We start from the raw sequence: 26,191 nt of genomic DNA, 5'->3' as shown, positions 1-26,191 counted from the left end.
CTCGGCAATAAATACTCATTCTGGAAATGAAAGGACAAACGAGGGCCAGACAAAGCAGAAACAATACAAACGTTAAATATGTGTACTCTGTTGTCTATGTACCACCCAAAACCCTGATAACTATCGTTAACGCTGGCTGCCTCCTTATGGGAAAGTGGAGAGATAAGGTTAGTGAACACTTTTGTCCTCTTTCCAAAACTGTGACAGTAAGTATATTAAAGACGAACGGCTATTTCGGTGTGAAATTACTCCCAACCTGAATTACTTTCAAATAATAAAACAATGAACTGCTCACCTCGTACTTTTTCGTGGGAAATCCTTTGTTTGTGAGAGAATATTTTACATTGCCCTGCTACAGTTTTGCAAACGACTATCAAACACGAGCCAAGCGCTTACCGTAATGAATGCAGTACAGTATTTCGCGCGAATTATTTAAATATACCGTAACGGTTAGATGTTTTGCCCCTTCTTTAGAAACTCTCCCACTCAGTCTTCTCTTCAGAACTGGTTACTCGTGGTTAAAAACCATCTCCTACGTCAAGGGTTCCCAAAAGGTTTGACAGACGACACCAACCGGACGTCTGTTTGTCCAAAACAGTCAACCGTCAGTTTGGTGTTGTGCTAAAGTGTTTTATTCTGAAACACAAGCCGCCCAGTTAGCTATCAGGGAACTTCCCGCTCTGGCTTATATTTATAATAATGTTTTAAAAGAAAAGGTTTTGATCTTATATTCAAATATTTTGAAGGATGTTTATAATTTCAAATAATGCCCATTTAAGCTGTTAACCAATATGTTTCATAAAAATAAACTACAGTCACTTTAGACCTGTTGACTGGTGCAGCCCTAATGTCATTTGTATTGTTCTTTATTTAATTTCAGTAAGCTCATAATATGTAAATATCCATCTATAATATGACTTTTTCCAAAAGCAGACAAACCAGGGGTTGTTTTGCTTCCAAATGCATCCATGCTAAGCATCTTTTTATGTAGGTGTAAATATTAGCAGCGATTTTGGCCCACTTGGAGCAAATAAAATAAAAGGCCCACTGTTTGTGAACTGTGACATAATTTCTATCTGTTTTGAACCTTTGTTGGTTAATTGGGGAAGCCAAAGCAGGTCATTGATTAGTAAATGTGACAGTGTTTGGGTGAGTAAAGTGGTAGTAAATGGGTTTGACCCTAAAAGAATAGCTGCTTCACCAATCAATGCAGGATCCATTGTCCTTGTGTTGTCCTGAAGATTTTACTCTGTTAAAAAGCTTGAATGATGATAGCTCTAGGTGTACATCATGGTCCTGTAAACAAAACAATGTATACTTGTGATGCCAGTTGTGTTAGTTTGTAATGTTTAATCATCAGAATCATAGTGCAACTATGAATTAAACAAGTGCCATTTATTATCTATGTATGCCAGCCTTGTTCCTGTGCAGTTTTGTTATGTTTATTGGATTAACCTTAAAATACTTTGCTTAAAGATAAATAATTTGTAGCAGAGTTGTCTACAACTTAAAAAGTGTGTCTAGATTGAGATTAAATAGGTTTGGCACTGTGTAATGGATAACATTCTCCACATTGAGGAATGGGTTTCAGCTCCCCATTCAGAACCCCACAACAGTGAAAGTCCTTAGGCTAGACTCCTGCTAGCAATAGAAGGTGATGACTTATCATATGTCCATAAAGTTCCTTGTATTTTCTTAACCACAGCAGGGAAAAAGGCTGCCTGTGAATGGACTGCATTACCACCAGCTTTTGTTCTTAGCTGAAATCCCAGGCTATGCATTCTTAATGTGCAGTTACATTAAGACCAGTAGGAGGCAAAGAAAAGTTGTTTCCCTGCATCCATCAATAACATTTTAGTTGCTGAGTGGTTGAAGGGTGTTATGAGTAGACACTTTACACAAAATTATGCATCTATGTAGAATTTCCTAGCTTTGCCTTAATCTACAAATTTAACACACTTTTTGTACTGCAGTGTACTCCATATGCTCAGAAATAAAAGGAGTGTGCTATGGTCTTGATTAATTGTTCTCATAAATAATTATGGTGTTTAAGGCAGTTACTGCTGTGCAATTAGGTCTGGTACGTTGTGATTTTCAGTAATAACTGCTTGTTGGATCTTCTCCATATTTATGAGCAATGCTCGAAGGGCAATCACACAGAGATATTAGACACTGTTAGAAAGAGTAAAACAGGCCTTTTGTAACTAAGGAAAAACATAAAAAACATAAAGTTTGCTGCAATACAAAGCTTCTTGGAAACAAAACCTATTCATATACAGCAGTTCTGTATAGTACTCATATCAAAAAGAACATTTTTAAATAATATAACATATAGCAAAAATTATCTCAAGTTTCTCCCAATTTGAAATTGATATCAAGAGAACTACAAATAAAAAAATATAAATAGTCATTTTGTGAAAGCTTTAAACAGGATTTTGGAACGCTGCTGTAATGATTTGATTGCATTCATCCCAAAAGTACTGGATGTTGCTTTATCACTCCAGAAAATGTAGCTTGGAGTTTGGAGAAAATGAATGGACATTATTCATGCTGCATAAGCAGTCTTCCATCTGTGAAAGGGGTGTGCTACAGTGGAAATCACTCACAGAAGAGGTATTTACAAACTTTTACACCTATACCACAAGTGATACCATCAGTTAAAATTCCATCAAGTCCACTCAATGTTAACAGAGTGGTGATCCTCTGGGACAAATTCTGTATCAATGATTTGGTACACTCTTTGTCCTGTCGACTAATGGGTCACTGTGATGAAGTGAAATTGTCCAGTGAATGAAATACAAGACACAAGACTCAGAAGAAGGGAGTGGACAGAAAAAGGGTGAACAGAATAGCACTGCTAAAAACATAAAAAGGAGGTTTATACTTAGTAAAACATTGAGAATATGGCTGTTCTGAGACACATTTGAATGAAACATGGAGAAACGTGTGCCTCTAGATGTTGTCTGGCCAGAAGGAAATGCTTTCCAACACAGTTTTGGAATCATTGCTTTTCCTTTTCCTTTTCTGTTATTTTCTTAGTACTATTTCCTCTGGCTCACTCCTAAACCAAGTGAATTGATCCAGATTTCAGTTTCCAAGTCAGAAAATTGTGACATCTAAATAAATGATCATCCAAGAAGAACAAAGGCACATCATGACAGCGTGTTTCATCTGGCACTGTCTGAATTTTTTTCTGTTGAATCCCATGCTTTATTATAATATTGGGGGGGATGTTTATTGTACTTTGTAATTTCATCCACTGAGGATCTGGAGAGTGATACATTTTTATCATTGCAGTGTTAAAGAGAAATGAAAATTGTACCTCATTTTTACTTTCAGTAGCATATTTGAGCTATATTTTTATAACTTTATATTTAATGTTTAGGGAAAGAATTGATATAAAAATCTTTATCAAGTTCCATATACAGTCTCACTGGACCCTTCTTATAACATCTCTTTAGTCATTACACCCACCCTACCCCCCACACTTCAAGTATAATATATATTATCCACCCCAGCTTTATAGCCACAATCAGTCCACCCTGATAGTTCCAACACACCCAGCCCATCCCAGTCCACCAACCTATCCACCCTAAATTTGTAGTCCCACCCAATGTGTTTGTGCAGAGAAAGAAGTCAGGTCAAATACATTAAATAATAAATATCTTAAAATATATATATTTAAAATTGTATACATTATGCAAAATTACTGATACATATTTGAATCCAGATTAAGGTTTAGGTAAGGTTTGGTATGTTGCAGAAAAAGCAAACCAGACAAGACAGAGTAAGGTCAAGATGGCAAGTAGAAATAGATAAACTAATTCAGGATTTAAGGGCTCTTAGAAAGCAGTGGAGGTGAGTAGGGGAAGAGGAAAGAAATTATATTAAAATACTACAGAACAAACTTAAGAGTAGGCTGGCAGTGTTAAGGAGAGCTGAGAACGTGAGGAAAATGTGGAAAAAGAAGGAACCTGCAAGGGCAGCATTCTTTAGGAATCCATTTAATTTTGTGAAGACTTTATTTAGTAAGGAGAAATCTGGGAGTTTAAAAGTTCATTCATTCATTATCTCTAACCACTTATCCAGTTCAGGGTCGCGGTGGGTCCAGAGCCACACATGGACACTTTTGAGTCACCAATCCACCTACCAACATGTGTTTTTGGACTGTGGGAGGAAACCCACGCGGACAACACATCAACTCCTCACAGACAGTCACCCAGAGCGGGAATCAAACCCACAACCTCCAGGCCCCTGGAGCTGTGTGACTGCCACACTACCTGCTGCACCACCGTGCCGCCTGAGTTTAAAAGTTGGAAAGAGTGAATTAAAAGAGCATTTCAATGGTGTGTATACAGAAAAAGATGAGACAAAGGATCTAGAGTTGCCACAGGATATTCCACCATTAGGTAAAATAGACTGGCAAATGGAGGTTAGCTAACCAGAATGGAGTGAGGTTCAAGATGTGATGCGTCATACAAAGGCAGGTTCTGCTCCAGGGCCTAATAGTGTTCCATGTTGTGTGTACAAGTATGCACCTGAGGTCTTGAATTTTTTGTGGAGGTTGTTGGTTGCTGTTTGGAAGAAAGGGATCATTCCAAAAGAGTGGAGAAGAGCAGATGGTATTCTTATCCCTAAAGAGGAAGATGCTGTGAGTATAGAACTGATTTGGCCCTTAAGTCTTCTTAATGTGGAGGGTAAGATTTTCTTTAATGTAATTGCATGGAGACTTGCAAGACTTTGAAAGCAAACAAATTAATTGATACCTCAGTATAAAAGGCAGGGATTTCTGGTTTTGCAGAATGTTTGGAACATAGCAGCATGATCTGGCATCAGATTCAGACAGCTAAGAATGAGAGTAGGGATTTATATGTTGTTTTAGATTTAGCTAATGCATTTGTCTCAGTGCCACATAAACTTATGTGGAAAGCTTTTGAGTTTTTCCAGGTGCCAGATAAGGTTACTAGGCTGGTTAATGCATAATTTGAGGATATTCAGTTTTGCTTTAGTACAGGGGAATTAAAAAAAGGTATAATGGCTGGATGTAGGATTTTACCATTAGCATTTACAATGCCAATAGAGGTAGTAATTAGGTCCTCTAAGTGGGTTGTAGGCAGGGAAAGTTGCATGACAATACTCGGCTCCCCAAAATTAGGACTTACATGGATGACATGATGTTAACGACTACCCTGCCTTGTACACGGTGGTTGATGGAGAAGTTAAATGATAATCTAAGGTTGGCTTGGCTGAAAGTTAAACCAGGCAAGTCTAGATGTCTGATGATTGTCAAAGGAAAGCTTGTGCAAAACAATTTTTTGATGGAAGGATAAATGATCCCTACAGTACTGGAGAGACCAGTGAAGAGTTTAGGTAGATAGCATAGTGTAGCGCTAAACGATACAGCCTGGGGAAGGCTGTTAATAGCATTGATAGATCATGTTTACCAGGGAAGCTGAAATTGTGGTGTCTACAGTTTAGCTTACTGCCTTGTATTAGGTGGCCATTGACATTTTATGATGTTTCACAACTGTCGGTATATTCACAGAAGTAGAGAGGATGGAAAGGGTTATGAACAAGGCCATAAGGAAGTGGCTAGTGGTGTTTAAGTAGCGTGACATGGTATGGGAGAGGTGTACTTGACCTACCACTCACAAGTTTAGTTGAACAATTTAAATGTACAAAGGTGACTTGTGAGATGATTTTGTCAGGATTAAAAAGTGCAGTTGTAAAAACAGCACCGCCAATCACAAAAACAGGAAGGAATTGGAATCCGAAACAGCCGTGCAGGTAGCCAGGGGCTCATTAGAACTAAAGGCTGAGGTGAGGGAATGCGGGTGGCAGGTACATGTAAGACTGGTAGACATATGTGTTAGAGGATTTGTAGCCAAATCGGCCACATCCCTGCTTGTGCAATTCGGCACCAGGGGCCGGAAACTAAAAGCAGTTGTGAAGGAGTTATCAAAAACAGCTGAAAGGTCTAGTCAGTGGTTGTGGATAAGGAGAGCACAGATTATTTGGGGAAATTCACTGTAGATATGCTACTGGGATTGTTGGTGATGTAGCATGTAAAGTTCACATGGAGCTGGTGGCACTGAGCATGCATTAATGGTGCCAGTGGGGCTAGGTACAGCCTTAGTCAACAGGGAGGCCAGTGTGGATTTATGGTTGAAGATGCCAAAGGGTTAGGTAGGGCTGTAAAGCTGGCTTGGACGGGTCTAGGACGCTAGGCTTCACTGCTGAGTCTTCTGGAGGTGTTATGGACTTAATTCAGTGAAACACCATGGAGAGGAGGTGCCTGCCTGATGACCCCTGTGAAGAGCTAGTGATACAGTGGGTTGTTTGGGTACTCATGGGCTGGGCTCAATGAGTAACTGTAGTTGTTAAGGATAGCTGGTTGCTGATCGGATCATGAACGGCCACAGGTGTAGGATTCAGGAATTTCAATGGCTGCAGGTAGGAAGAGAGTGTGGTGGGCCCTACATGAATCGCTAATGGATTGGCATAGGATATTTTACATCTTATCTTGTGTATGATTATAATTCTGAATCACAAGGAAGAAAGAAATGTGTATTCCCTGCATTCACACAGTCTGTTAATACTCAGGAAGAAGAGATAAGTGATGATACCCAGTGGGAGTATTTTTTCACTGTAAACAGAAAAATGGGAACACCACCTGTGACCAGCATCTGTGTGACACTTAGTCTAAAATGTGAGTTATCCACCGACACAGTGCTTTTTATCAGCCATTCTGACTCCACTTTACACTGCATCTTTAGTTGAAAATGTCATTGATGTGTGTCAGAATGACACTTTGGAAAAAAGAACATCAATCAATTTCTCCATGAAACCCCAGCACAATGAAGCACAATATGCATGGGGGAAAGGTGATTTACAGGATTTTTTTTAAACAGAAAGGAATTATTTCATTGTTACAATTAAGGACAAAAGAGACACTAGGGGAATGCAGGATATGACTGTGTATAACATTAAAAGTCAATGTAATAGAAAAAAAATTCAAGGCATGAAAAACATGAGTTTGCTTTAAGGCAAGAGTTTATTCATCTAAGCATTTCTTCTAGCGCATCTTCCATGGATCTCCTATTTATAGTGGCCAATTTTGTAATGCAGAGCATCTGAGTGATAAGAAACTGGGAACATCTCCATGGCAACAGACTCCTGTGGTGCAGTGGTGGGCAGGTGGGATGAAAGGGGTCTGCCACAGTCAGCAGGAGGCTGGAACTACCACCATTTGCAGTCACTACAAGAGAAACACAAAACAAACAAATGTGTCCGTACTCACTCACACACAAGCACCATGGGACAACAGAGTAGATGGCTTGGATGAGATTAAAGCCTAACAATAAAAATATCTGATAGGTAGAGGACAGAAATAACTGTTTTACCAACCAAACTTCTGCCAGTACAGTAAACCTACAGGGAGTACAGTGCATCAGTGCATATTGCCTCACCATATGCTGAGGAGATTGCATCACAGGAAGCATGCTTCCTTCTGTACCAGTGCCACGGACGAGGTGAATGCCTCTCAGCAGAGCTGTTAGAACTTATCTAAGACAATGTGTGAGATAAAGTGTATGGGAACTTTTTAAAGTTTTATGTATATGTACCTATACAAATAAAGTAACTAAACTTGTTCTTTGGGGGAATGCCTGAAGAACATCTTAGACCCTAAAGAACATCTCAAAAGGATGCTTTTTAAAGAATGTATTTGAATAAATAAAACAATTAAAGTTAAAAAAAAAAAAAGGCCCTCTGTAAATGTTCTATATGTTTTTCATGAGAACATTACACCAAAGCCTGGAACCATTTACAGTTTGTAGAACTGTAAATGATGCTTATCTTAATCAAGCAAAATGTAAGGTTCTGTATATGACTTTTTAAATATTAACATAACAGCAAGCAACACATTTTTAAAGATATAGCTGCATAAAGGCATCCTCAGTATAAACTATCACGCACGCTCTGTATGTGCTGTTTTCTGCTCTTTGTTTTCACAGCTGGTCCATCCATGTGTGCATATTTGTCCTGCCATGAGAGGATGAATGAGACATAACAGTCACATACACATATTCCTCGAACAAAAACACATTCTTTAGCTAAACACATATCTGCAATATCGCTATAACTTCTCCATTGTGCTTTTCTTTGTATGTATCTTTACACTTATATAGCGCTTTTCTAGACACCCAAGGACGCTTGACAATCCACACTGCTCAGAATGCTCAATCCACACACACACACACACACACTGGTGAGAAGCGGCAGCCAAACGCGCACAGCGTACTCTCAATTAGGAACGACCATCCACCTGGAGGACTGCATCGGGCACTAGGGTTTAACCCAGGATAGAGCGTCAATCCATATCTGGGCTCACACACATTCACTCACACATACACACATTCATTCACATACACACTCATTCACTCACACACCAGGACAGTTATTAGAGAAGCCAATTCACCTACCCTCCATGTTTTTGGACTGTGGGAGGAAACCGGAGCCCCGGAGGAAACCCACGCAGACACGGGGAGAACATGGAAACTCCACCCAGACTCTTTGTTTAGTATCAGCTCTCTCTGGGCACAGTGTTAAACAGACCAAACAGGGCAAACGGCAGGCCCAATGTTAGCCAACATGGGCATCTGCTAAATAGCTAACAGTTAGCATTATCTTCCAAGCTTATTGAATCCAGTGGGTTCATGTTAACAGTAGTTCAAAAAGAAGCAACCACTGGCTTTATATCTAGAAAGAAGCTTGTGTTAACCTTGACATTCTCAACTGGATCACATTGTGTGATTGTGTGATTAGCTAACAGGTGAAAAAAGCAAGATATAAATAATCTGGAAAAAATATATATAATCAGAAAAGGGGAATCCCTGCTAAAACCCAGAGTCAACAAAAGTCTAAGACATTCACTGTGATGAGCCAGTTATTTAAAACAAATTATAAGCTTAGCATCTTCCTGACATTATGTAATATTAAAGGAACAACACAAATTAAATTTGCAAGATGTTTCCATTGGGATACATAATTGGACTTGACATTTCTCATACCCTAACCCAAGACGTTTGCAATCTGAATTTAACCATCTTTTGTTTTGAGCAAGTCTTGATGCTTTCCAATGCTTTCAGTGATCTACAGACTCTGTATTAATGTCTTAATGGATATTTTTTTAGGTATTCAGTAAAGTGCAGACAATTTTAAATTAAAAAGGAGAATATTTGTTTAGTCATTTATTTTTTTTGGCTGGACTAAGTCATGCATATTTTAGTGATTTCCCCACTTTAACACACCCACTGCACCTCTAAAAGGACTTGCTCATTAACTGATTAGTTGAATCGGGTGTCCTGGGAGAAAGGAAAGCAATAAAAGTGCAAGGCAGGGTGCCTCAAGGACCAGTCCAACTCCGATGACTGTGCTGAAGGTGTTTTCATAAACAATACCTCCAGGACTATTTTATTTTATAATCATATATAGTGATTTTTTTTTTTTCAAAAGATTGCCAACCTCTAAAGAGCAGATGGTGAGATTCTCAAACGTGTCCTCAACACATTTCATTATTAGTAGCCCATCCGTGGAAACAAGCTAGAGCTAATGCTGAGATTGAGGATATTGGTTTCCTTTCACAGTATGAAATTGTGATAAAATACTGCTAGGCAGGAAAGCAAAATTGTATTCCTGACCTCCTTTTCAAAGAGAAGGTGCAGAGAAGACAGAACACCTCAGGCTGGACTCTAGAGAGGACATATGTTCCTCTGGCTGCATCAGCAGCTGAAAGTGAGAATCAGATTTATGGAGCTGTGTGTGTGAAGAGAGAGCAAGCTGAGAGAGAAAAAGCCTCACAGGTTTAAGTGTCACTCTGTTTTATAAAGCATCTTTAAATCCTCTAGAGAATACATGCCATCCCAAAAAGGCAAATCCCTCTGCTAACTAAGCTAATAATTAAATCTGTCCAGCTGTTTTCCAGTGATGATATTTTCAAACAAAACTCTGATTATGCATCTAGGTACGGCGGCACTGTGGTTTGGTGGTTAGCACGTTCGCCTCCCAGCACTGGGATCTTGGGTTCAAGTCCCATCTGGGTGGAGTTTCCATGTTCTCCCCGTGTCTGCGTGGGTTTCCTCCGGGGTCTCCAGTTTCCTCCCACAGTCCAAAAACATGGAGGGTAGGTGAATTGGCTTCTGTAATAACTGTCCTGGTTAATGAGTGTGTATGTGTGAGTGAATATGTGTGTGCCCAGATATGGATTGGCGCTCTGTCCTGGGTGAAATCCTAGTGCCCGATGCAGTCCTCCAGGTGGACGGTCGTTTCTGGTCGAGAGTACGCTGTGCGCGTTTGGCTGCCGCTTCTCGCCAGTGTGTGTGAATTGAGCAGTGTAGATTGTAAAGCGTCCTTGGGTATCTAGAAAGGCGCTATATAAATGTAACGATAATAATAATAATAAAAAAAATTATATAGGCTCTCCTCTATGGGCGACAGGCCTCCTTCCATCCACTTTCACCCTCTTTCCATTTTCAAATCTCAGCTCAAATCCTATATTTTCTGTTTTTTAAAAATCCTTCTCAATTTTAAAGCATCCTTACATTATATAAGTGTAACATATTACTAATGAACTATTTTCCTGTGCAGAAGCATGCAGTTCATGAAGCTTCATTGGTTCTTTAAGCACATAATTAGCACCCTCTAAAAAATCTAGGTATATGGGCTAAACACCATCAATAAAGAACTAACCAGCACCAACCACTGTAATTACACCTCAGTGCAGTATGGCATTCCATTCATATCAATCCACATTCTCCCAAGAGCTGGAGAGAAACAGCTCCACCATGTGGACCTCCATCATCAGGCTCTTGCAGGGAGAATCCATATTCTTCAAACCAAATAGAATAGAATTCTGTAAAATTCTTATATCTGTTTAATTGCCCTTTTGACTCTTAGTCATCAAAATGAGTAATATTACATTTCACATCTATGATGTTCTAAACATTCGCCTCTCTTATTGTAATTTGCTGAACATAGGAAAATCTTGAAAGTAATGTTACAACAACCAATGCAAAGTCTTCAATGGGATCTGAACTGCAGTTTTGAACCTCTAACAAAGACAGTAAGTCAGTGGCTAAAGAGAACACCTGTGCTGTTTACGTCACGTGAACACAAACTCAGAACAAGACACAGATAACTGAACGTATTTTCAAAGGGACTTTATCTTGATTTCAAGTATTCAACATTGTTAAATAAGAACAGAGTCTGTGTTTTAAATGAGAGGCAATATAACCTTTGCCACTTTTTTAAAATTCTATTTAAATTGTACCCCAAACCCCTTATAAACAACTATTCACACATTTTAGATTCAGGATTATAACAGGTTACTTTACAAATGTCACATATGTTGCACCATTGAGAGCTGGCACAATGAAAATCATTTAACAGGGAAGACAACATCAAGTCCAGTTCACAGCTGCTGGTGATATGAACACTTAACATTCATCCCCAAGCTTCACTTGATATGTTTAGCATTGATTCCCAGTTTTTCCTGTTGCCATGAGAAAATAATTAAGCTTTAAAAAAAATACAGAGACAAAACATCTATAGTTGGAATAAGCTAGTAAACCAAGAGAAGCCACAAGATGTTTTTGGTGAGTACCAAAAGGCTGAAATTTTAGGGCCTGATAAGGCACCTTGTGTTTTGAAGAGTGACAAGCTTTTGATTCATTTCAACAACTATCAGTCTTTTGAAGCCATCTTTCTGGCAGATGTCACCTGCAGTAACTTTTTAAAAATTATAATAAAAAAATGGCTTGAGGTTGATTTTAACATGCAGCCATGATCAATAAAAACATCATCAATGATTTCTGCATTAAAATTTTCCTTGGCTTGGGAGTAAGATGGCAGAACATTTTACAAACTGAGTTTTTTCTGTGATGTTTGAAATACATTTGAGGTTAGTGTAATAAAAGTATTAAAAAGCTATTGTTTCAAAATGACAAATAACAAGCTGTCCATTTCCTCACTGAACAAAAACATGCTAATTTAAACTGATAAATCACCAACAAATTAAACCTCTTTTCATTTCCAAGTGGTTCTAATGACTAAATCCTGACTATGCTTAATATGTGCCTGGTCAAAACTGTGGTTCAAATTTATATGCTATTATGTGTACTGAAATAAGAAACAACAATTGTGCATTAGGTGGCACACAAACCCAAAAATAAAAACGGCTGCTCCTTCAAAGAGTTGTCAGACTTGCAAACTGGCAAACAATGGCATTTGTAACTAGGCTTCTTATGTTTAAATAATGGCATGGGTTGTGGGAGAAATAAAAGCAAAAAATACCCTTATTGTTGGGCCAATATCTATTCTGTGCTCTGTGGGTAAGAAGAATATGAGAATAAAATCAACACAGTGCAACCAGACCTATCATAAATTGTTTTCCCCAAATGATTCTAGGAAAGCACACTGATAAAAAATAACCATCTGAGCATCAGACTGCTGTCACAAACATACCTTACTTCAGTAAATAGATCGTTACACTTTACATCATTTGTACAATAGTAATGTCCATTTCAACATCACAACTTAAGTGCATTATTTTAACATTTTACAGACTATTTTCAGTTAACTAATAAAACATATGCTTTCATGTTTTCTTTTCAGTGAATTCCTATTATACTCAACACAGAATTAACAGGAAATATTATGTACATTCAGGTCTGAAGATGACCGTCCAAGCTTATGTACTGAGCCTTAATGACTGATTCTCCCTCCTCCTGGAGGAGATATCGATGTCTATTGAATCTTTCCCAACAATGAGCCGGAGACGTTTTGCTGGTGGAAGAGGAATGAATTCATCTTCGTCCTCTTCATCCTCCTCAGATGAAGGTTGCTCCTCCATGTGGTTGCTCCTAGGATCACCATTCTGTGCTTCCCTCCTAAGAAGTTCAAAGGAATTGATCCTGCTAAAGTTGCTCTCGTCAAAACAAGGTGTGACAAGATGCTCGCTGTCCTCACGTTTCAGCTGTATCTTTAACTTGGTGGAGCTTGCATGGGCCACCGAACTAAAACCATTGTTCAGCCTAGCAACATAAGAGCTGCTTGTGTCCATGCTGTGGTCCTTGCTGAACTTGATGCTGATCTTGGCAGAGTTCACTTGAGCCTCACTGGCCTCATTGGTTTTACTGCTACTACTATCCCTGCGTCTGCGCAAGGTCAACTTGGGTATCCCTGTGCTATTCTCCAGAATTAGCGCATCATAATGTGCAATTTTGCGCTTCTTCTTCCCCTTTCCCAAACCCCGACTCCTGCTCTTAGGACTGTCCTTCTTGGACTTATGAACTTTTGTCACAGAATTATAATGTCCAGGCCTTTCAGAAAAGCCCAGCAACATTTTATCACAGTCCCTAACATTATTTGTTTGTGTAGCTTGCAGAAAAGTTGGAATGAAAGTTTCACTGGATGACTCTTCACTTTTTATTACCCTATCCGGCTGTAGCTGAGTAAAACGGCGACTACGTAAGTGAGAAACTCTCCTGGTGTATCGATCTTCTGGATGGGGCTCATTCAAGATCAACCCATGAGATAGATATTCCTCCATATCAGCTGGCTCTGTTTTAATGACTACACCACCAGGCACAATATCTTGATGTTCAAAAGTGCCTGGTTCAGTCTTCATACCCCCAACCTCCTCTGCCTTAAGCGAAGTCCTGATTGACCTTCGAGTTCTATAGGTGCAAGTCTGGCTAGTCTCTAATGTTGCAGAATATTTTAAAGAATGCTGATTGTTTTCCTTCGCAACGTGCTGTGTAAAATAGTCCCTAGAACGCAGTGATTGAAAAGGTCCAAATGAGTCCTCCTCTTTTTTAACAGGGACATCTATGCAGACTGCAGCTTTTGGCTCCTTAGGGCCTGTGATTACTTGTGCAGAAGCCTTCTCTTCTGACCCTCTGCTCTGGCTCCGTAATTTTATGTTTGTGAGCAAAGGTCTTGTGGGCTTTGATTTAAGTCTCTTTGGTACCTTGTTATTAGTCTGACTTTGTTTGGAAGGTGAGGTAGATGTATAAGCTCTTGAGAGAGACTGTCTATCATGAGTCCTGGTTTTATTCAGCCTTGTACTCGTCCTTTTCCTAGATGCTAGATGAAAAAAAAATAGAAAAATTAGAAAAACTCAGCTTTCTAAAGTTAAGTATTTTTAAACAAAGCCAGAGTGCATTGACTCATCATAACCCATTAATATGGTTGATCAAAGTCTTCTGTGGTGCTGTTCTTCTGAAAGTCTTGTACCACACTGTTACAGGTGAGCAAAACGGACAGCAGAATGTACACACTTATTGCAGCTCTTTTTTTTTTGCATCCAATCTTAATATAACAGTTCTGCTACTCAATACAAAAGCCTTTTGCTTTGTGTTTTGATGCAGTCACATTTTCAAACATATTTGATTGCTTCCTTATAATTCCTGCTATGTTTGTTCAAGGCATTAAGAATTAAGAAAGAAACTCACTCCTAATTACTTTTCAGAAAAGGTGTGGATGTGAATGTGTACGGCAAATATATTTATATGTATTTTTTTTGTACAAGACCGAAAGAAAATATTCCGAAAAAAGTATGATCAGTAATTCTTTGTCAGTTGGTCTTACATGAATGTATTTTTGGTGAATCCTGAGTGTCTGCATCTGTGTGAGAGCCAACAGAATGGCTGTCAGAGTTTTGACTTCCTTCTCCCAGCTTCTTCAACCTGTTCAGTCGCTTGTCAGTCTCCCTTAAGCCATATTTACTATTAATGAGGGGGACTGTCTCAAGGAGTCCTGTTTTTGATTTGAAAGCACCAGTGCCACGCCTGCAAACACGAGAACATTTTTACTTAGCAAAACACCACTAGACATGCATGTGTCAATGATCACAAAAGACAATTCCATACCTTTCACATGTGTAGCATTCACAAAATTCATTGTTTTCTCCAAAGAAGCCATCACCATAATAACATGATATCTCTTCTCCTGGTTCAATATCTCTAAGAACTTTGACACAAGCAGTGTCTCGACCCGTAGACACAAACTGAGGAAAAAAATAAATATTGTATATTCTATTTTTTTTTTAATATATTTTCACAGAATTTCACAAAAACCCTTATTTAATGCAAGCTTAAAATGTTGAAGACAACACAATTACCTTACAATTTGGCCGGCAATCTGAAAGGCAAAAGTCGACTATTAAAAAATTGGGAAATTACAGACACAAACGGTAGCTACCTCCAACTGAGACAATGCTTTTGTAAAATTTGTAACCATACCATGGTTAATAAAAGCAGCAGGTCCAAGCCACAGCTGAGCACAGTTTTTACGAGTGGAATACATGACACTGAAGTCATTTTCTCCATGGCGTAATAACATGTTCTCCTCACTAGCAGACAATTCCGCAATACAACCAACCAAGTATTCAATCTTATCATTCCTCTTCCTGTGGTGGCATAAAAATAAATGAAACATTTTAAATCAAACAAACTGGGTTATAGGGCTACACAGTGATACTTTAAGACAGCAGATTTCATAAATGAAACACATTACCATTCTTTTGTTGCAACTATTTTGGCTCCATTTTGCTCAGATGAATACCGGTTACAAGGTAATATTTCAAACCCACTGTCACTGTCAAACATGCGTAAATAAACAAACACCTGTAAGCAGCAAAAAGAAAAAAAAAAGTTAAGAAAAAAATCAATTTATTTATATTTACAACATGTAAATGTAAGTAAAGATGATTAAATTTGTTTTGTCAAAAGCATACGTGCTGTTTGAAAAGTTTCTCCTGGGCCTTGGTCTTGGGAAGAAAATGATTTCGGGAGAAGTCTCCTGATGTTAAGGCTCTAAAAGCCTGCTCCAGGTTGTTGTGTTTTTTAAAACTTTCTATAATTTCCTTCAGTTCCTCTTGTCTTCCTTTAAGTGGTCGAAACCTATGCACAATGAAAAAGAGAACATGAAAGCAGAGTTTGTTAATAAGCATCACTTAAAAAAGTATCAAAGTGATTATACAAGCCTAAACGTAAAAAAATATAAAGCTATACATTTGCAAAGTAGTTACCTGGAATTCATCTTGTGGGTTTGAAACCCAAGATAGGGATCAAGAATGAGCCCTGTGGTAAGGTCATCATTCTCACACAGTTCCTTGGCTGTCATTCCTGAGGATGGAACATGACGTCTCTCCACCTCCAATGGGTCAGCATTGAAACCTGTCACCAGTAAAACAATCAATGCATGTGTATTATTCATTATTTAGTAATCCTCTTCAGAAAGTAGATCTTTTGAGTGTATTACAACTGAAACCACTCACGGCGGCTGTGTCTCCTGCTGTTATTGGAGCTCTTGCTTGGACGCAGATGCTGAGTGCGAGTCTGGATTCCTGGCTGTTCGCTGTACCTGCTTCCATGTCGTCTGCCATTTACTACCATGTTCTTGGATTCTCCCAACCACTTCATACCCACAAACTTCCTGGGTTAGGTGCATTGATTCTAGGTGCTGAGGAGGCAATCAAATACACAAGAATTATTTTTTTACCTATTTGCAAAATGTATAAGATGGGCTTGCTTAATCGGGGTATTCTGTAATGCCACTCTGAAGCCGTACTCAATTGTATTATACATTATTTCAAAAATGTAAACAAAGCCATCCAGAATGACCAGGTGCTTTGCAAAAAAAAAAAAAAACGTACACAATGACCACAATTTTCTACCCAAACAAAAATATGATGAAGTGACTTAGTTAAATAAAAGAATAGACAAGAAAATATTTATTTTGATAGAACTTGCCCTTTAAATTCCTTGTGTATAGCCCAAAACCTAATGCATTTGAAATACTTCATAACAAACTATTCTTAAATTGGATCGACGCGCTAGATAAACAAACGTAGCGAATTCCTCTCACTTGTCACGAGCTCTCAATTGCTGAATATGAAGAGAAAAGCTTAATACAGAAACATATGACTTTAGTTTTATATAGTGCTCATGATAAATAATGTGTATTATGTGGTGCTGTTGAAGACTTTTTTCGTACATTAAATCACATTAAGCATTTACCTTATAACGGGGTTCTACTGGGAGACAAAATGCTTTACGTTGTGTTAGATTCGAGATTAGCCTTTTCTACTGTAAAGAGGACGCACAGACAGAGATTTGGTGTTCATGCGGTTTTTTTTAGTACATTATACTACATGAAGCTTTTTAAATACTCCAAAACAGCGTAACTCAAGGGCTGGCCTATTTTGAGTTTATTTAGCCTCATTCTACCGGCTAACAAAGTAAATTACAACTTAATAATGTTGTATTCTTCTTTTGGATGTCTCTTGTTAAACACGTGCCAATTATGTATCTGGTTTTCACTATATTATCCCCAGCATTTACGTATGTATGTGTTCATTTTAATTGTAACATTACACTCAGTAATTACTAACATTAGTACTTCTCCGATAGCCATTTATCTCAGGGTGCAGTTAACGTGAAAAACACAGCTCTATTTTATAAAGTCTTCAGGTGTATGAATACACTTTCTAATTCACAAGAGCAAAAAATGCCCTTATTTTTATCTAATATATATTAGGGTATTTAAACTCAAATGATGGTAAACTGAAATTGGCTTCGTATTCGAATACTCCATTCCACCTTAAATTGTGCCACTGTGACTATAGTCGCCGTACCATTTAAGGTGGATTCGAAAACGGGAATAAAAAGCCAACTTCAGCTTCATGGAAGGGAGTATACCGGCGAATAGCCTCCTTAGCTAACGTTAGCTGTCTGGCTAACTAACGACAAAATACCCAGAAAACGACTAGATACTCACTTAGTCATCGGCCCACATAGCGAACTTCATCTCCACAGTATCCACTCAGACTTAAAAACAAAAAGCAGAAAACGACGGGAGACATAAAGATAAACTTCTCTCCACTCAAAATTTATCATTAAAATCCAAGATGGCCGGAGTCTACCAAGAAGAACGGTTCAGAGCAACTGGCCTCAAAATATAAACCCACTCGCGTCTTTTCACTTTATCAGAAAAATTTTGATGCACACTCCAATAACAGACCGTTCATAATACAAGAGGAATTGCACTCGCAAACGATTTAAATTCGAGATTCGACAATTCTTAAAGAACTAGTTTCCCTCGTCGGAGGAACACCAAAGTAGTCCCGTAACAACAAACCCAGTCCCTTTAAAACGTGTTGCCAGATTGGGATATTCCACCCGTGAAAGTGTAGAATGAATGCATTTGAACAGTATAATTTTATCTTACGAAATCTGCATTGATTCTCATAATTCACATTAGGCATGTTAGGTGTAAATCAGAAAATGTTATTTCATAATCATTTAGGATTACACGTTTCCCGGAAAAGGACTAAGTATAGTCCTGGAGGGTATTCAACAAAGCAGCATTTCTCAGTTTAGCCAAATAACTCAAGCCCAAATTCAAGTCTGTTCAACAGATAAAGAACTGAGGGACCTATTGGTCAATCCTCAACTATGGGCCTGAGCTATATGGCTAACTCAAAGAAAATGGGATATTCCACAAAGCAGGACTTATGAGTTATCTAGCCTGAAGTCAAGCATGTCAAATGGGCAAAGAGTTGAGGTACATTTTTACTGTACAGTCTTGACATCTGGGCTAGATTAAATCTAGCTAACTCATTAACAATGCTTTGTGGACCACTTTTTCCTTTCAACATAAACTGTTCAGAATGCTATAGTACAGAACTATATCTAATCACCGTTAAGGAAACTAATTGTCAGGCTAATTATTAATAAACCTGTTCCTAAATCAAAATTATCCTTTTGCTCAGAAATAATAATTTCAAGCTAGACTTGGAGCAGAGAAAACATAACTGTGTATCATTAGGACAGGAGTTGGGAAACACTATGCTGCTTCTGTTTAAAGGAGAGAAAATAAATTATTATTGAAAAGTACAACTCGCTTGAAATGAAGAAAGCTACTATTTTGTAGTCCCTGAATTAAACAGTTTATGTTCCACAGCATCACATAGGGAAGGTCATGCTTAAAATAGTTTTATTACAGAATCTTGGAAAAAAACTTTGGAAAAAAATGCCTAATTGCTCCGTTATGTGTTTCTCACTGTATTGTTGGTTTTCACATTATTGTCCTGTTATATATGACAGAAAAATAAAAATAACAAAATAAGAAAACTACGTAGAGTCTCTGATCAGGCACAGATATTTCTCTCAGAAGAATTTTATAGTATTTGTTGGCATTTAAAATATCAAATTACCCCATGAAATTTGGCGCAAGATAACTGACTAAAGAGTTTTCCTTTATTGAAAATTGACTCATGAGATAGAGAAGAAAAGACACTGCAATGCACATTCATCATAACACACAGAAATAACTTCACATCTGCACATCACAAAACAAAAGTTCATCACAAAGCAGAGAATGCAGAGGAATATTACATTAAAATAACATTATAATAGACTCTATTGAGAAAATCAATTCTACAGTGTTTTTCACAAAACCGATTAAGTGATACAAAATTAAGAAATACTGACTGGAACTTCCTTTTAGGCTTAAGTTGCAAAGAAATATATTTGGGTTTTTGTGATGAAATTGTAATTCAAATGTAGATAAGTGTATAATTGTCAAAAATGTCTAAGGCAGAAAAAGCCTTATAACATTGCTCCTGAATTCTCACATACAAATCATGATGTGTATGTCGTAAATAGCACCTGTGAAGAGAAGTACATTATCAACCACAACGACATGATTCATCACTATTGTTCTAGCAATGTGGCAGTTCAGCGTAATTATAAACTTTTAATGTCACATAAGCAATTCATACTTTCACATGTAAATGCACGTCTGTTTAAAAATACCCAGTCTGATTCTGAAGCAATTAACATGGACCTTGATTATGGGATGTTTGGAGCTAAATATTCAGATATTTAGACAGGCATAGTTTTAGTTCAGTAAGTATCCTATTAAAGATAATCAAAGTAGAAGTTTAGGAAAAGTGCAGGATTCCATAGCATACAACATGCAATTTCATTTTACTAGCATTTAAGTCCATTCAAGACTATGAAGTGCACATAAAAAGCATCAATCTAGGGAAATAACACACCAGTACAATTTTTTGTAATCAATTATGTCACACATTTTCACACTTGAGCAACATTTACTGTTAATAATGTAAATAGAGTAAAATGGCAGACTGCCGGGGGATATACAATATAGATGACAATCACTGGGGAAGCTGAGATTGAACTGTGTCTTTACCTGTCCAATATACAGTACTCTTCAGATGTTTGGAATCACTTGCCATATTATATTTGGTTTCAAATACATATGTGTAATTACATATTTGATAACATGTAAAATGTACATTTACAATGACCAATTATACAGCAATTTGAATATTTGTTTTTTTCCCACAATTTCAAGTGATTTGGGAACAACACAATAATGAAAGTATCTAAGTAAGATGTGTTTTTTTTCTTCAGCACAGTATATTCTCCATTTAACTGCACACATAGTTATAACTCTTAGTTATTACAGAAACACGTACAGCTGTTAATTCTCAATACAATGTTTCTAGCTTCCTATTTAAAACTTTTGAATTTGCACAGGCCATGCATATTTGAATTATTGTATATATTTATCTTTATATAATCTGCCTTTTGTATGACTAAATATAATAACCCACATTCTTCTGAAAAATAGTGTTAATTTAACTATTAGATTTCATTTGCATATTAATATTATATATATATATATATATACACAATCACAATGAACACAGATGAAGATACAGTTCTGGATCAGATATACACTACATTTTGTAAGGCATGTGATGGAGCACCAGTTATTAATACAATCCCAAGTAAAGGCTGGTAGCTGGATAACTCAGGTACAGTTGTGTAAGATTTAGCTTATAAATCACAGTCTAAAAAGACACAAGTTTACAAATCAGATTTGAGATTTTGGGATTTCAACAGTGTGAACCAGAAACTGTGAGCAGTCATTATAGAATTCAGAATTAGATTCTCACTTTCATCTTAGAAACCAATTCACTCTGTGAGTTTCAACGCTTTTTGAACAAAAAAGTTGAAGTTTCTTTAGCTTTATTGCCTGAGATATGTCCTATTATCTATTGACTTGTGTCACCAGTCATACTGAAGTAGTGGTCTTGTGAGGCATCTAAAAACAGATTCTTATTATTTTTTTCTTATTATTTTATCATCAGTAACAGATGCATCAGTAACCAATATTTATGAAATCAGAAGCAATGAGAAATCAGATCATTTTTGTAAGGAAATAACTTTAATACATCCAATAGTTATCAACATCCACTGGGCAAATTAAAAATGAGACACTGGCTCTAACTCCATTACTCTTCAATGTATTAACATTTAAATTATATTTTAAATATTTAGTTTAACTGAGACTTTCCAACTAACTTAAAACCGAGCCTTTTTATGTGTGAGGAATATTGTTGGTGGAGGAATTAAGGAACAATGATGTATCCTACTTGAATCCACGGTTGTGATTCCCTTGACCATGACACCTAACCCCTAAATGTTACTTGGGTCCCTATAGTGGCTACCTGCTACTCTTGGTATGTTCACTGCCTCAGTTGGGTTAAATGCAAAAGTCAAATTTCATTGCGCTGTTGTACAATGACTATAAAGCATTAATTTTATTTAAATTAATTTAATTTTGATGGTTTTCTAGTTTTTATTCAACTTTCAAACACAGTAATCATACTGGGCATCGTATTATATCTCACATCAGACTTCGTTAGTTCACACTCTTAAAGTTTTACTACATGCTCCATGGAACCTTGCAGAAAATCTCCTATGTAGAGCACCAGTGGAAATGTGTGTGTTAGTCACAGTAGATCAGTTGTCTGCTAAGCATTTGCTGTGCTGCTTTTCTTTTTTGTTGTAGAAAATGCAGCTAGAAGAATATTACAACATGTGAAAGAGGAAAGAGAGACAAAGTAGGGAAACATAACCACATGTAAGTGCAGAAGAAAAAGCCTTGAGACAAATAATGAGGCATCATACACACTCACAATATACCACAATCTGCTAAGAGTAGGGCATGTATAATAATAAATGGTCAAAGACCTGGTTACGGTATACAAATGGGTGGACTCAATGGGTTTTACACTTCCAGCATGAGACTCAACGAGAGGCAAATGCCAGGCTCTGAATGCACTTTCTTGTTACAATTGTAGATTCTCAACTGTTGTTGGTAAATATGTACATGGAAAATATCAGATATTGGCATTGGTCCACATTTCCCATACTTGAGTTTCCTCAATAAACTTGTACGTAAAGCAGAGGTTTCAAAACAGTTACAAAATTTGCATCATAACACAGGACTCTAGAATGAGACATGATACCTTCATTTTATGCTACTGATTACATGTCTAATTCTTCAGTATTACTGATGAGGCGATGAAGAAAGGCCAAAGAATTAACTCTTTAAAACCTGTATGTTTTCCATTATTACAGAAACCATTTGTTACTGCATTTTTGGCATTAGCTCTAACATGGTCTCACTTTCTCATATGAAATATCAACCGCAGTGAAATTATGTAAATAAATATGTCAAATGTAATACTGGTTAATATTAAAATATTTTACCTCTGTAAATCCTAATATGGCATTTATGTAGGTAGCAGCTCTATTGTATGCACAGAAAACAAAAGTATAGAACTGTGAAATAGTTATATAAATGTCCTTTTATCTGAGCTGTTAGTTATGACATTGAGTCTTATAAACATCACTACCTGTCAAAATCATATTACTTCATATCATGGGAATATCCAATGCAACAATTTTAGAAGAATTACAATTAAATTCATTGTTAATTGATGTTTGCATAGTTATAAATGCTTGACCAGTCAGTAGAGGCTTTCCTGCCCAATGCCTGCAAAGTTAGAATAAACACTACTTTATTGCTGTGAAAGAAGGCTGTTGGTAATGATGACACTCCATATTATTAATGTATGGAATAACATTGCCTGTCATTCTTTTACCTTCCACTCTCTCTCACAGGTGATTTCACAAACTGTTTTTTTTGTCTACTCCGGTTTGAATGAACAGTATACAGACTGGAAGTGCACAACCCAATCCTGCCTGAAAAGTCTAAGAAAGGGGCATGGTGATCCAACAGTGTAGAAGTTTTAGTCAAAACATGTATAAGTGCAGCATTACACAAAATGGTTGCAGTAAATTATGTTCAATATCAAACATTATTTACACGTATGGCAAACATCCCTCCTCCCCGGAACAGAAAAAAAAACATACACGCATACATACACGCCATTATATTAAGAGAACTCTGCCACTTCTATGAAAGGTCTTCCATTACTTGGTGAACTGCAAGAAAACAAAGAGTAAGGAAAATTTGCATTTAATGATAAAGCCACACTTCAGTGTTATAGGCAATTCAATTTACGATCATCACACCTTCATCAAGCTGTTCCTGATGCATCAGTGACTTTGTTCTCCCCCTCAAACTCCTCCACACCTGCCTGAGTCATGAGGTCAGAGATGTTCTTCTCCAGGTCATCAATCCGCGTACTCATCTCATCAAGTGTACTGGTTAAGGACAATCTTATCTATCAAATATTATTTATTTGGTCTATTACTTTACAGGCCAAATAGTAAAACTCATGTGCTTTTACAGCGTCAATGTAGGCTTACATACTAACATTTCTTTGTGTTACTAGTACTGGCCCACAATTTTCATATTTGGGTATACCTACCTCAAGATGCACCCCATCTCCTACAAGCTCCAGTCTGATGCTAGCTAACGTATGTGAGTTAGTGTCGGTGTTCTCCTCCAAGTGTGTTGTTGTAGCTTTAATGTCACTGCATGTGGTGGTTCTTCGTTTTGTTTTAATAGGATGAACAACTGCTACCTTCTGTTTTATTATCTAACATATGCCTATGCTGGCTAGCAACGTGCTGAGTGAAAGAGGGAGGGCCATCCTACACACCTTGGGAGAGGGAGGCAAATTATGAATGATCAACTCCTAGCTTCAAATGTGTATATAATTGTTTAAAATAACTTTTTAGAAGAGTTAGTAAATAGTATCAGAGCCCTGACTTCCTTTGGTGGCTCTGCCCCAGCTCTCTGAACAAAACACACAAGGTGAGTAGTAAGTCCAGGTAGGATATTCCTTCCGATAATCTGGTCTGACATGGTCTGGAACTTGTCCTGCATCTGCTGCAGTAAGGTCTGGACCTAGGAAAAAACAGAAAGAAACAAAGAAAGAAAGGTCTGAATGCCATTTTCAGAATACGGCAGTGTAAGGCATCCTAACACGGGGTTTCTATAATTCATGCAGAGCGTCCACGTAAGTCTCAACTGAGTGGGAGTTTGGGGTCGTTACTGCCTCCCCGCAGCAGAGGGGAGATAAAAGCAGTTTAAAGTCATGCCTCGCGCCTACGCGCGTTGAAACCATGGCAACGAGGTATTTTGAGCGAGTAAACTGAAGCCAGTCAATTTTAAAATGAAACAAACTCCATGGCAACTGGAATTTAAATAATGGTAACTAAGGAACAGGTTCGCACTTCCAAACAAAGGTTTCCTCGGCAACGTGATCTAATTTCTGACCTAGCTTCCATCAATGAACAGTTGGTTCTGATAAGAACGGCAGCCAGAAGTGAGGACACTTCCACACAGTTTAACCAGAGCAAGAACATCAACTACAACCCGCCGAGAGCTGAGATCTTCTTATTTACCCACCACTGTACATGGGGTTCTTGCTGAAATCTAGCAAATACGTTCACCCATCTTCGGAAACCATAAAAACAATGGACTCCCCTTAGATGCAGATGTCTTGACAGCTTGTGTGTCCAGCTATGGTAACGTTAACAATTCAACAGCATCACGACAAACTAATACTCACCACAACCGTGAGATCCTGAGTTGATTTGGGGTCCGTGTCAGACATGGCTTCAACGAGGATTTTCGGGATACTGCTGTGCACTGTGACTGTTCGCGAGAACTTGGAGCTAATTCTGAGCCTCCGCTTCGCAGACGACTGCCCACACAGGCTAGCGTACTGTACTTGACAGCACCAGGATCTGGGTGTTCATTCACATCTCTTAATCACACTGCCATCTAACGGAATGGAGGAAATATTAATTCTGTGCTAGCTCAGCACAATTCTGTTTTATGGAACAGATCCAAGTCCTGAACCTCATTGTATGTATACACTATAAGCGAGACAAACAAACAAACGAACAAACAAAACAAACAAACAAATAAATAAACACGTTTAGTTGAGTGGAGTGTATTTCCTTACAATTTTTTCTTTCATTAATTGATGCTACAGGTAGCGCTGCTACGACAAAGATCCAGGATTTTGAGTTCATGAATTCAAGGCAATAACTGTGAACTTATTGTTTTCTCCCCGTATCGGCATATAGTAAGCGTGGTGCTTGTATAAATGATATATAATCATTAAATACAAACAAATAAAAATATAAATCAGAAGAAATATAAGATTTTTTTCTATGAAGTAGTAGGTGTGAGTGAGTTTGAAGAGTGTTTTGTTCAGATTCTCCTTGATTACATGAATTTGTTAAATCAACAGCACACATTATTTAAAGTAATTATTAATTAACCACTAAAACTATGTATTGAATGATATCCTCAAATAATATGGACTGCCACGGGGAGAGATTTGGAAAAAGTTAAACCAACACATTCACACAGAAAATCACACTTAACAAATAATGTTATTTGTTTTATTCTATTGTTCAGTGTTATTTGTTGTTTGCTTTTTAGCAAATAAAAAATTACTACCCAGATAAATAACTTTTTAAATCTCAATCTCTGAAGCCTAAAATTAAATCATAATTATAGTCCAAATTTTGCTACCTTACGACCAACAGTGTGTGGTATTTGCTGGTCTGTATCAGGACCAGAACATCTCAGCATCTCAGGTTTAGGCAACTAAATTCAAATAAAATGATTTAAACCCTGGTGCTGCATTCTGTGTCAGACTATTGTCATCTGCTGGACGCCATCTATGTCAGGCACTGTGGAGCCCAAAAAGGCAAGAGTGGGAGGCTTTGTCAAGATGGGTTTTAATCCAAAGAGACTTGTGCAAAATCCGATAGCGTATGAACACATTTATACTGTAACTGGAGTTCAGCACATA

General features: G+C 37.6%; 3 protein-coding genes across 3 annotated transcripts in view; all 3 read right to left on the bottom strand.

Annotated features, from left to right (window-relative positions):
* The window catches only part of tp53i11a (tumor protein p53 inducible protein 11a), a 29,837-nt gene extending 29,268 nt beyond the window's left edge, over positions 1-569 (bottom strand). Inside the window, exon 1 of the mRNA XM_066647692.1 lies at positions 296-569. The gene's annotated coding sequence lies outside the window, so the exon portion shown is untranslated. The remainder of the gene's footprint in view (positions 1-295) is intronic.
* Positions 570-11,136: 10,567 nt separating this feature from the next.
* LOC136672149 (histone-lysine N-methyltransferase KMT5B-like) lies at positions 11,137-18,169 on the bottom strand. The gene is made up of 10 exons (XM_066648103.1): positions 17,842-18,169; positions 16,340-16,524; positions 16,091-16,238; positions 15,797-15,962; positions 15,577-15,686; positions 15,303-15,469; positions 15,182-15,201; positions 14,931-15,067; positions 14,650-14,849; positions 11,137-14,145 (listed from the first exon to the last, which is right to left on the bottom strand). Exons 2-10 carry the CDS (start codon positions 16,482-16,484, stop codon positions 12,749-12,751), a joined length of 2,490 nt encoding a protein of 829 aa, XP_066504200.1. The 5' UTR covers positions 16,485-16,524; positions 17,842-18,169; the 3' UTR covers positions 11,137-12,748.
* A 1,090-nt stretch (positions 18,170-19,259) lies between these two features.
* On the bottom strand, positions 19,260-25,123 carry hsbp1a (heat shock factor binding protein 1a). Its single transcript, XM_066647768.1, has 4 exons — positions 24,932-25,123; positions 24,198-24,264; positions 23,484-23,610; positions 19,260-23,393 (listed from the first exon to the last, which is right to left on the bottom strand). Exons 1-3 carry the CDS (start codon positions 24,974-24,976, stop codon positions 23,489-23,491), a joined length of 234 nt encoding a protein of 77 aa, XP_066503865.1. The 5' UTR covers positions 24,977-25,123; the 3' UTR covers positions 19,260-23,393; positions 23,484-23,488.
* Positions 25,124-26,191: the final 1,068 nt, after the last annotated feature.

The sequence above is a fragment of the Hoplias malabaricus genome, chromosome 16, assembly GCF_029633855.1.
Source record: "Hoplias malabaricus isolate fHopMal1 chromosome 16, fHopMal1.hap1, whole genome shotgun sequence".
Lineage (NCBI taxonomy): Eukaryota > Metazoa > Chordata > Actinopteri > Characiformes > Erythrinidae > Hoplias > Hoplias malabaricus.
Note: the sequence above shows the minus strand (reverse complement) of the source record. Positions and strands in the feature narration are given on the sequence as shown.

Coding starts and splice junctions, on each gene's coding strand:
- LOC136672149 (XM_066648103.1), bottom strand. CDS start 16,484: ATGAAGTGGTTGGGAGAATCCAAGAACATGGTAGTAAATGGCAGACGA. Junction 15,687..15,796: donor AGAAACTTTTCAAACAGCAC/GTATGCTTTTGA, acceptor TGCTGCTTACAG/GTGTTTGTTTATTTACGCAT. Junction 14,850..14,930: donor GAATGCTACACATGTGAAAG/GTATGGAATTGT, acceptor TCGTGTTTGCAG/GCGTGGCACTGGTGCTTTCA.
- hsbp1a (XM_066647768.1), bottom strand. CDS start 24,976: ATGTCTGACACGGACCCCAAATCAACTCAGGATCTCACGGTTGTG. Junction 24,265..24,931: donor CTCAGGATCTCACGGTTGTG/GTGAGTATTAGT, acceptor GTTTTTTCCTAG/GTCCAGACCTTACTGCAGCA. Junction 23,611..24,197: donor AGACCAGATTATCGGAAGGA/ATATCCTACCTG, acceptor TAACCAGTACAC/TTGATGAGATGAGTACGCGG.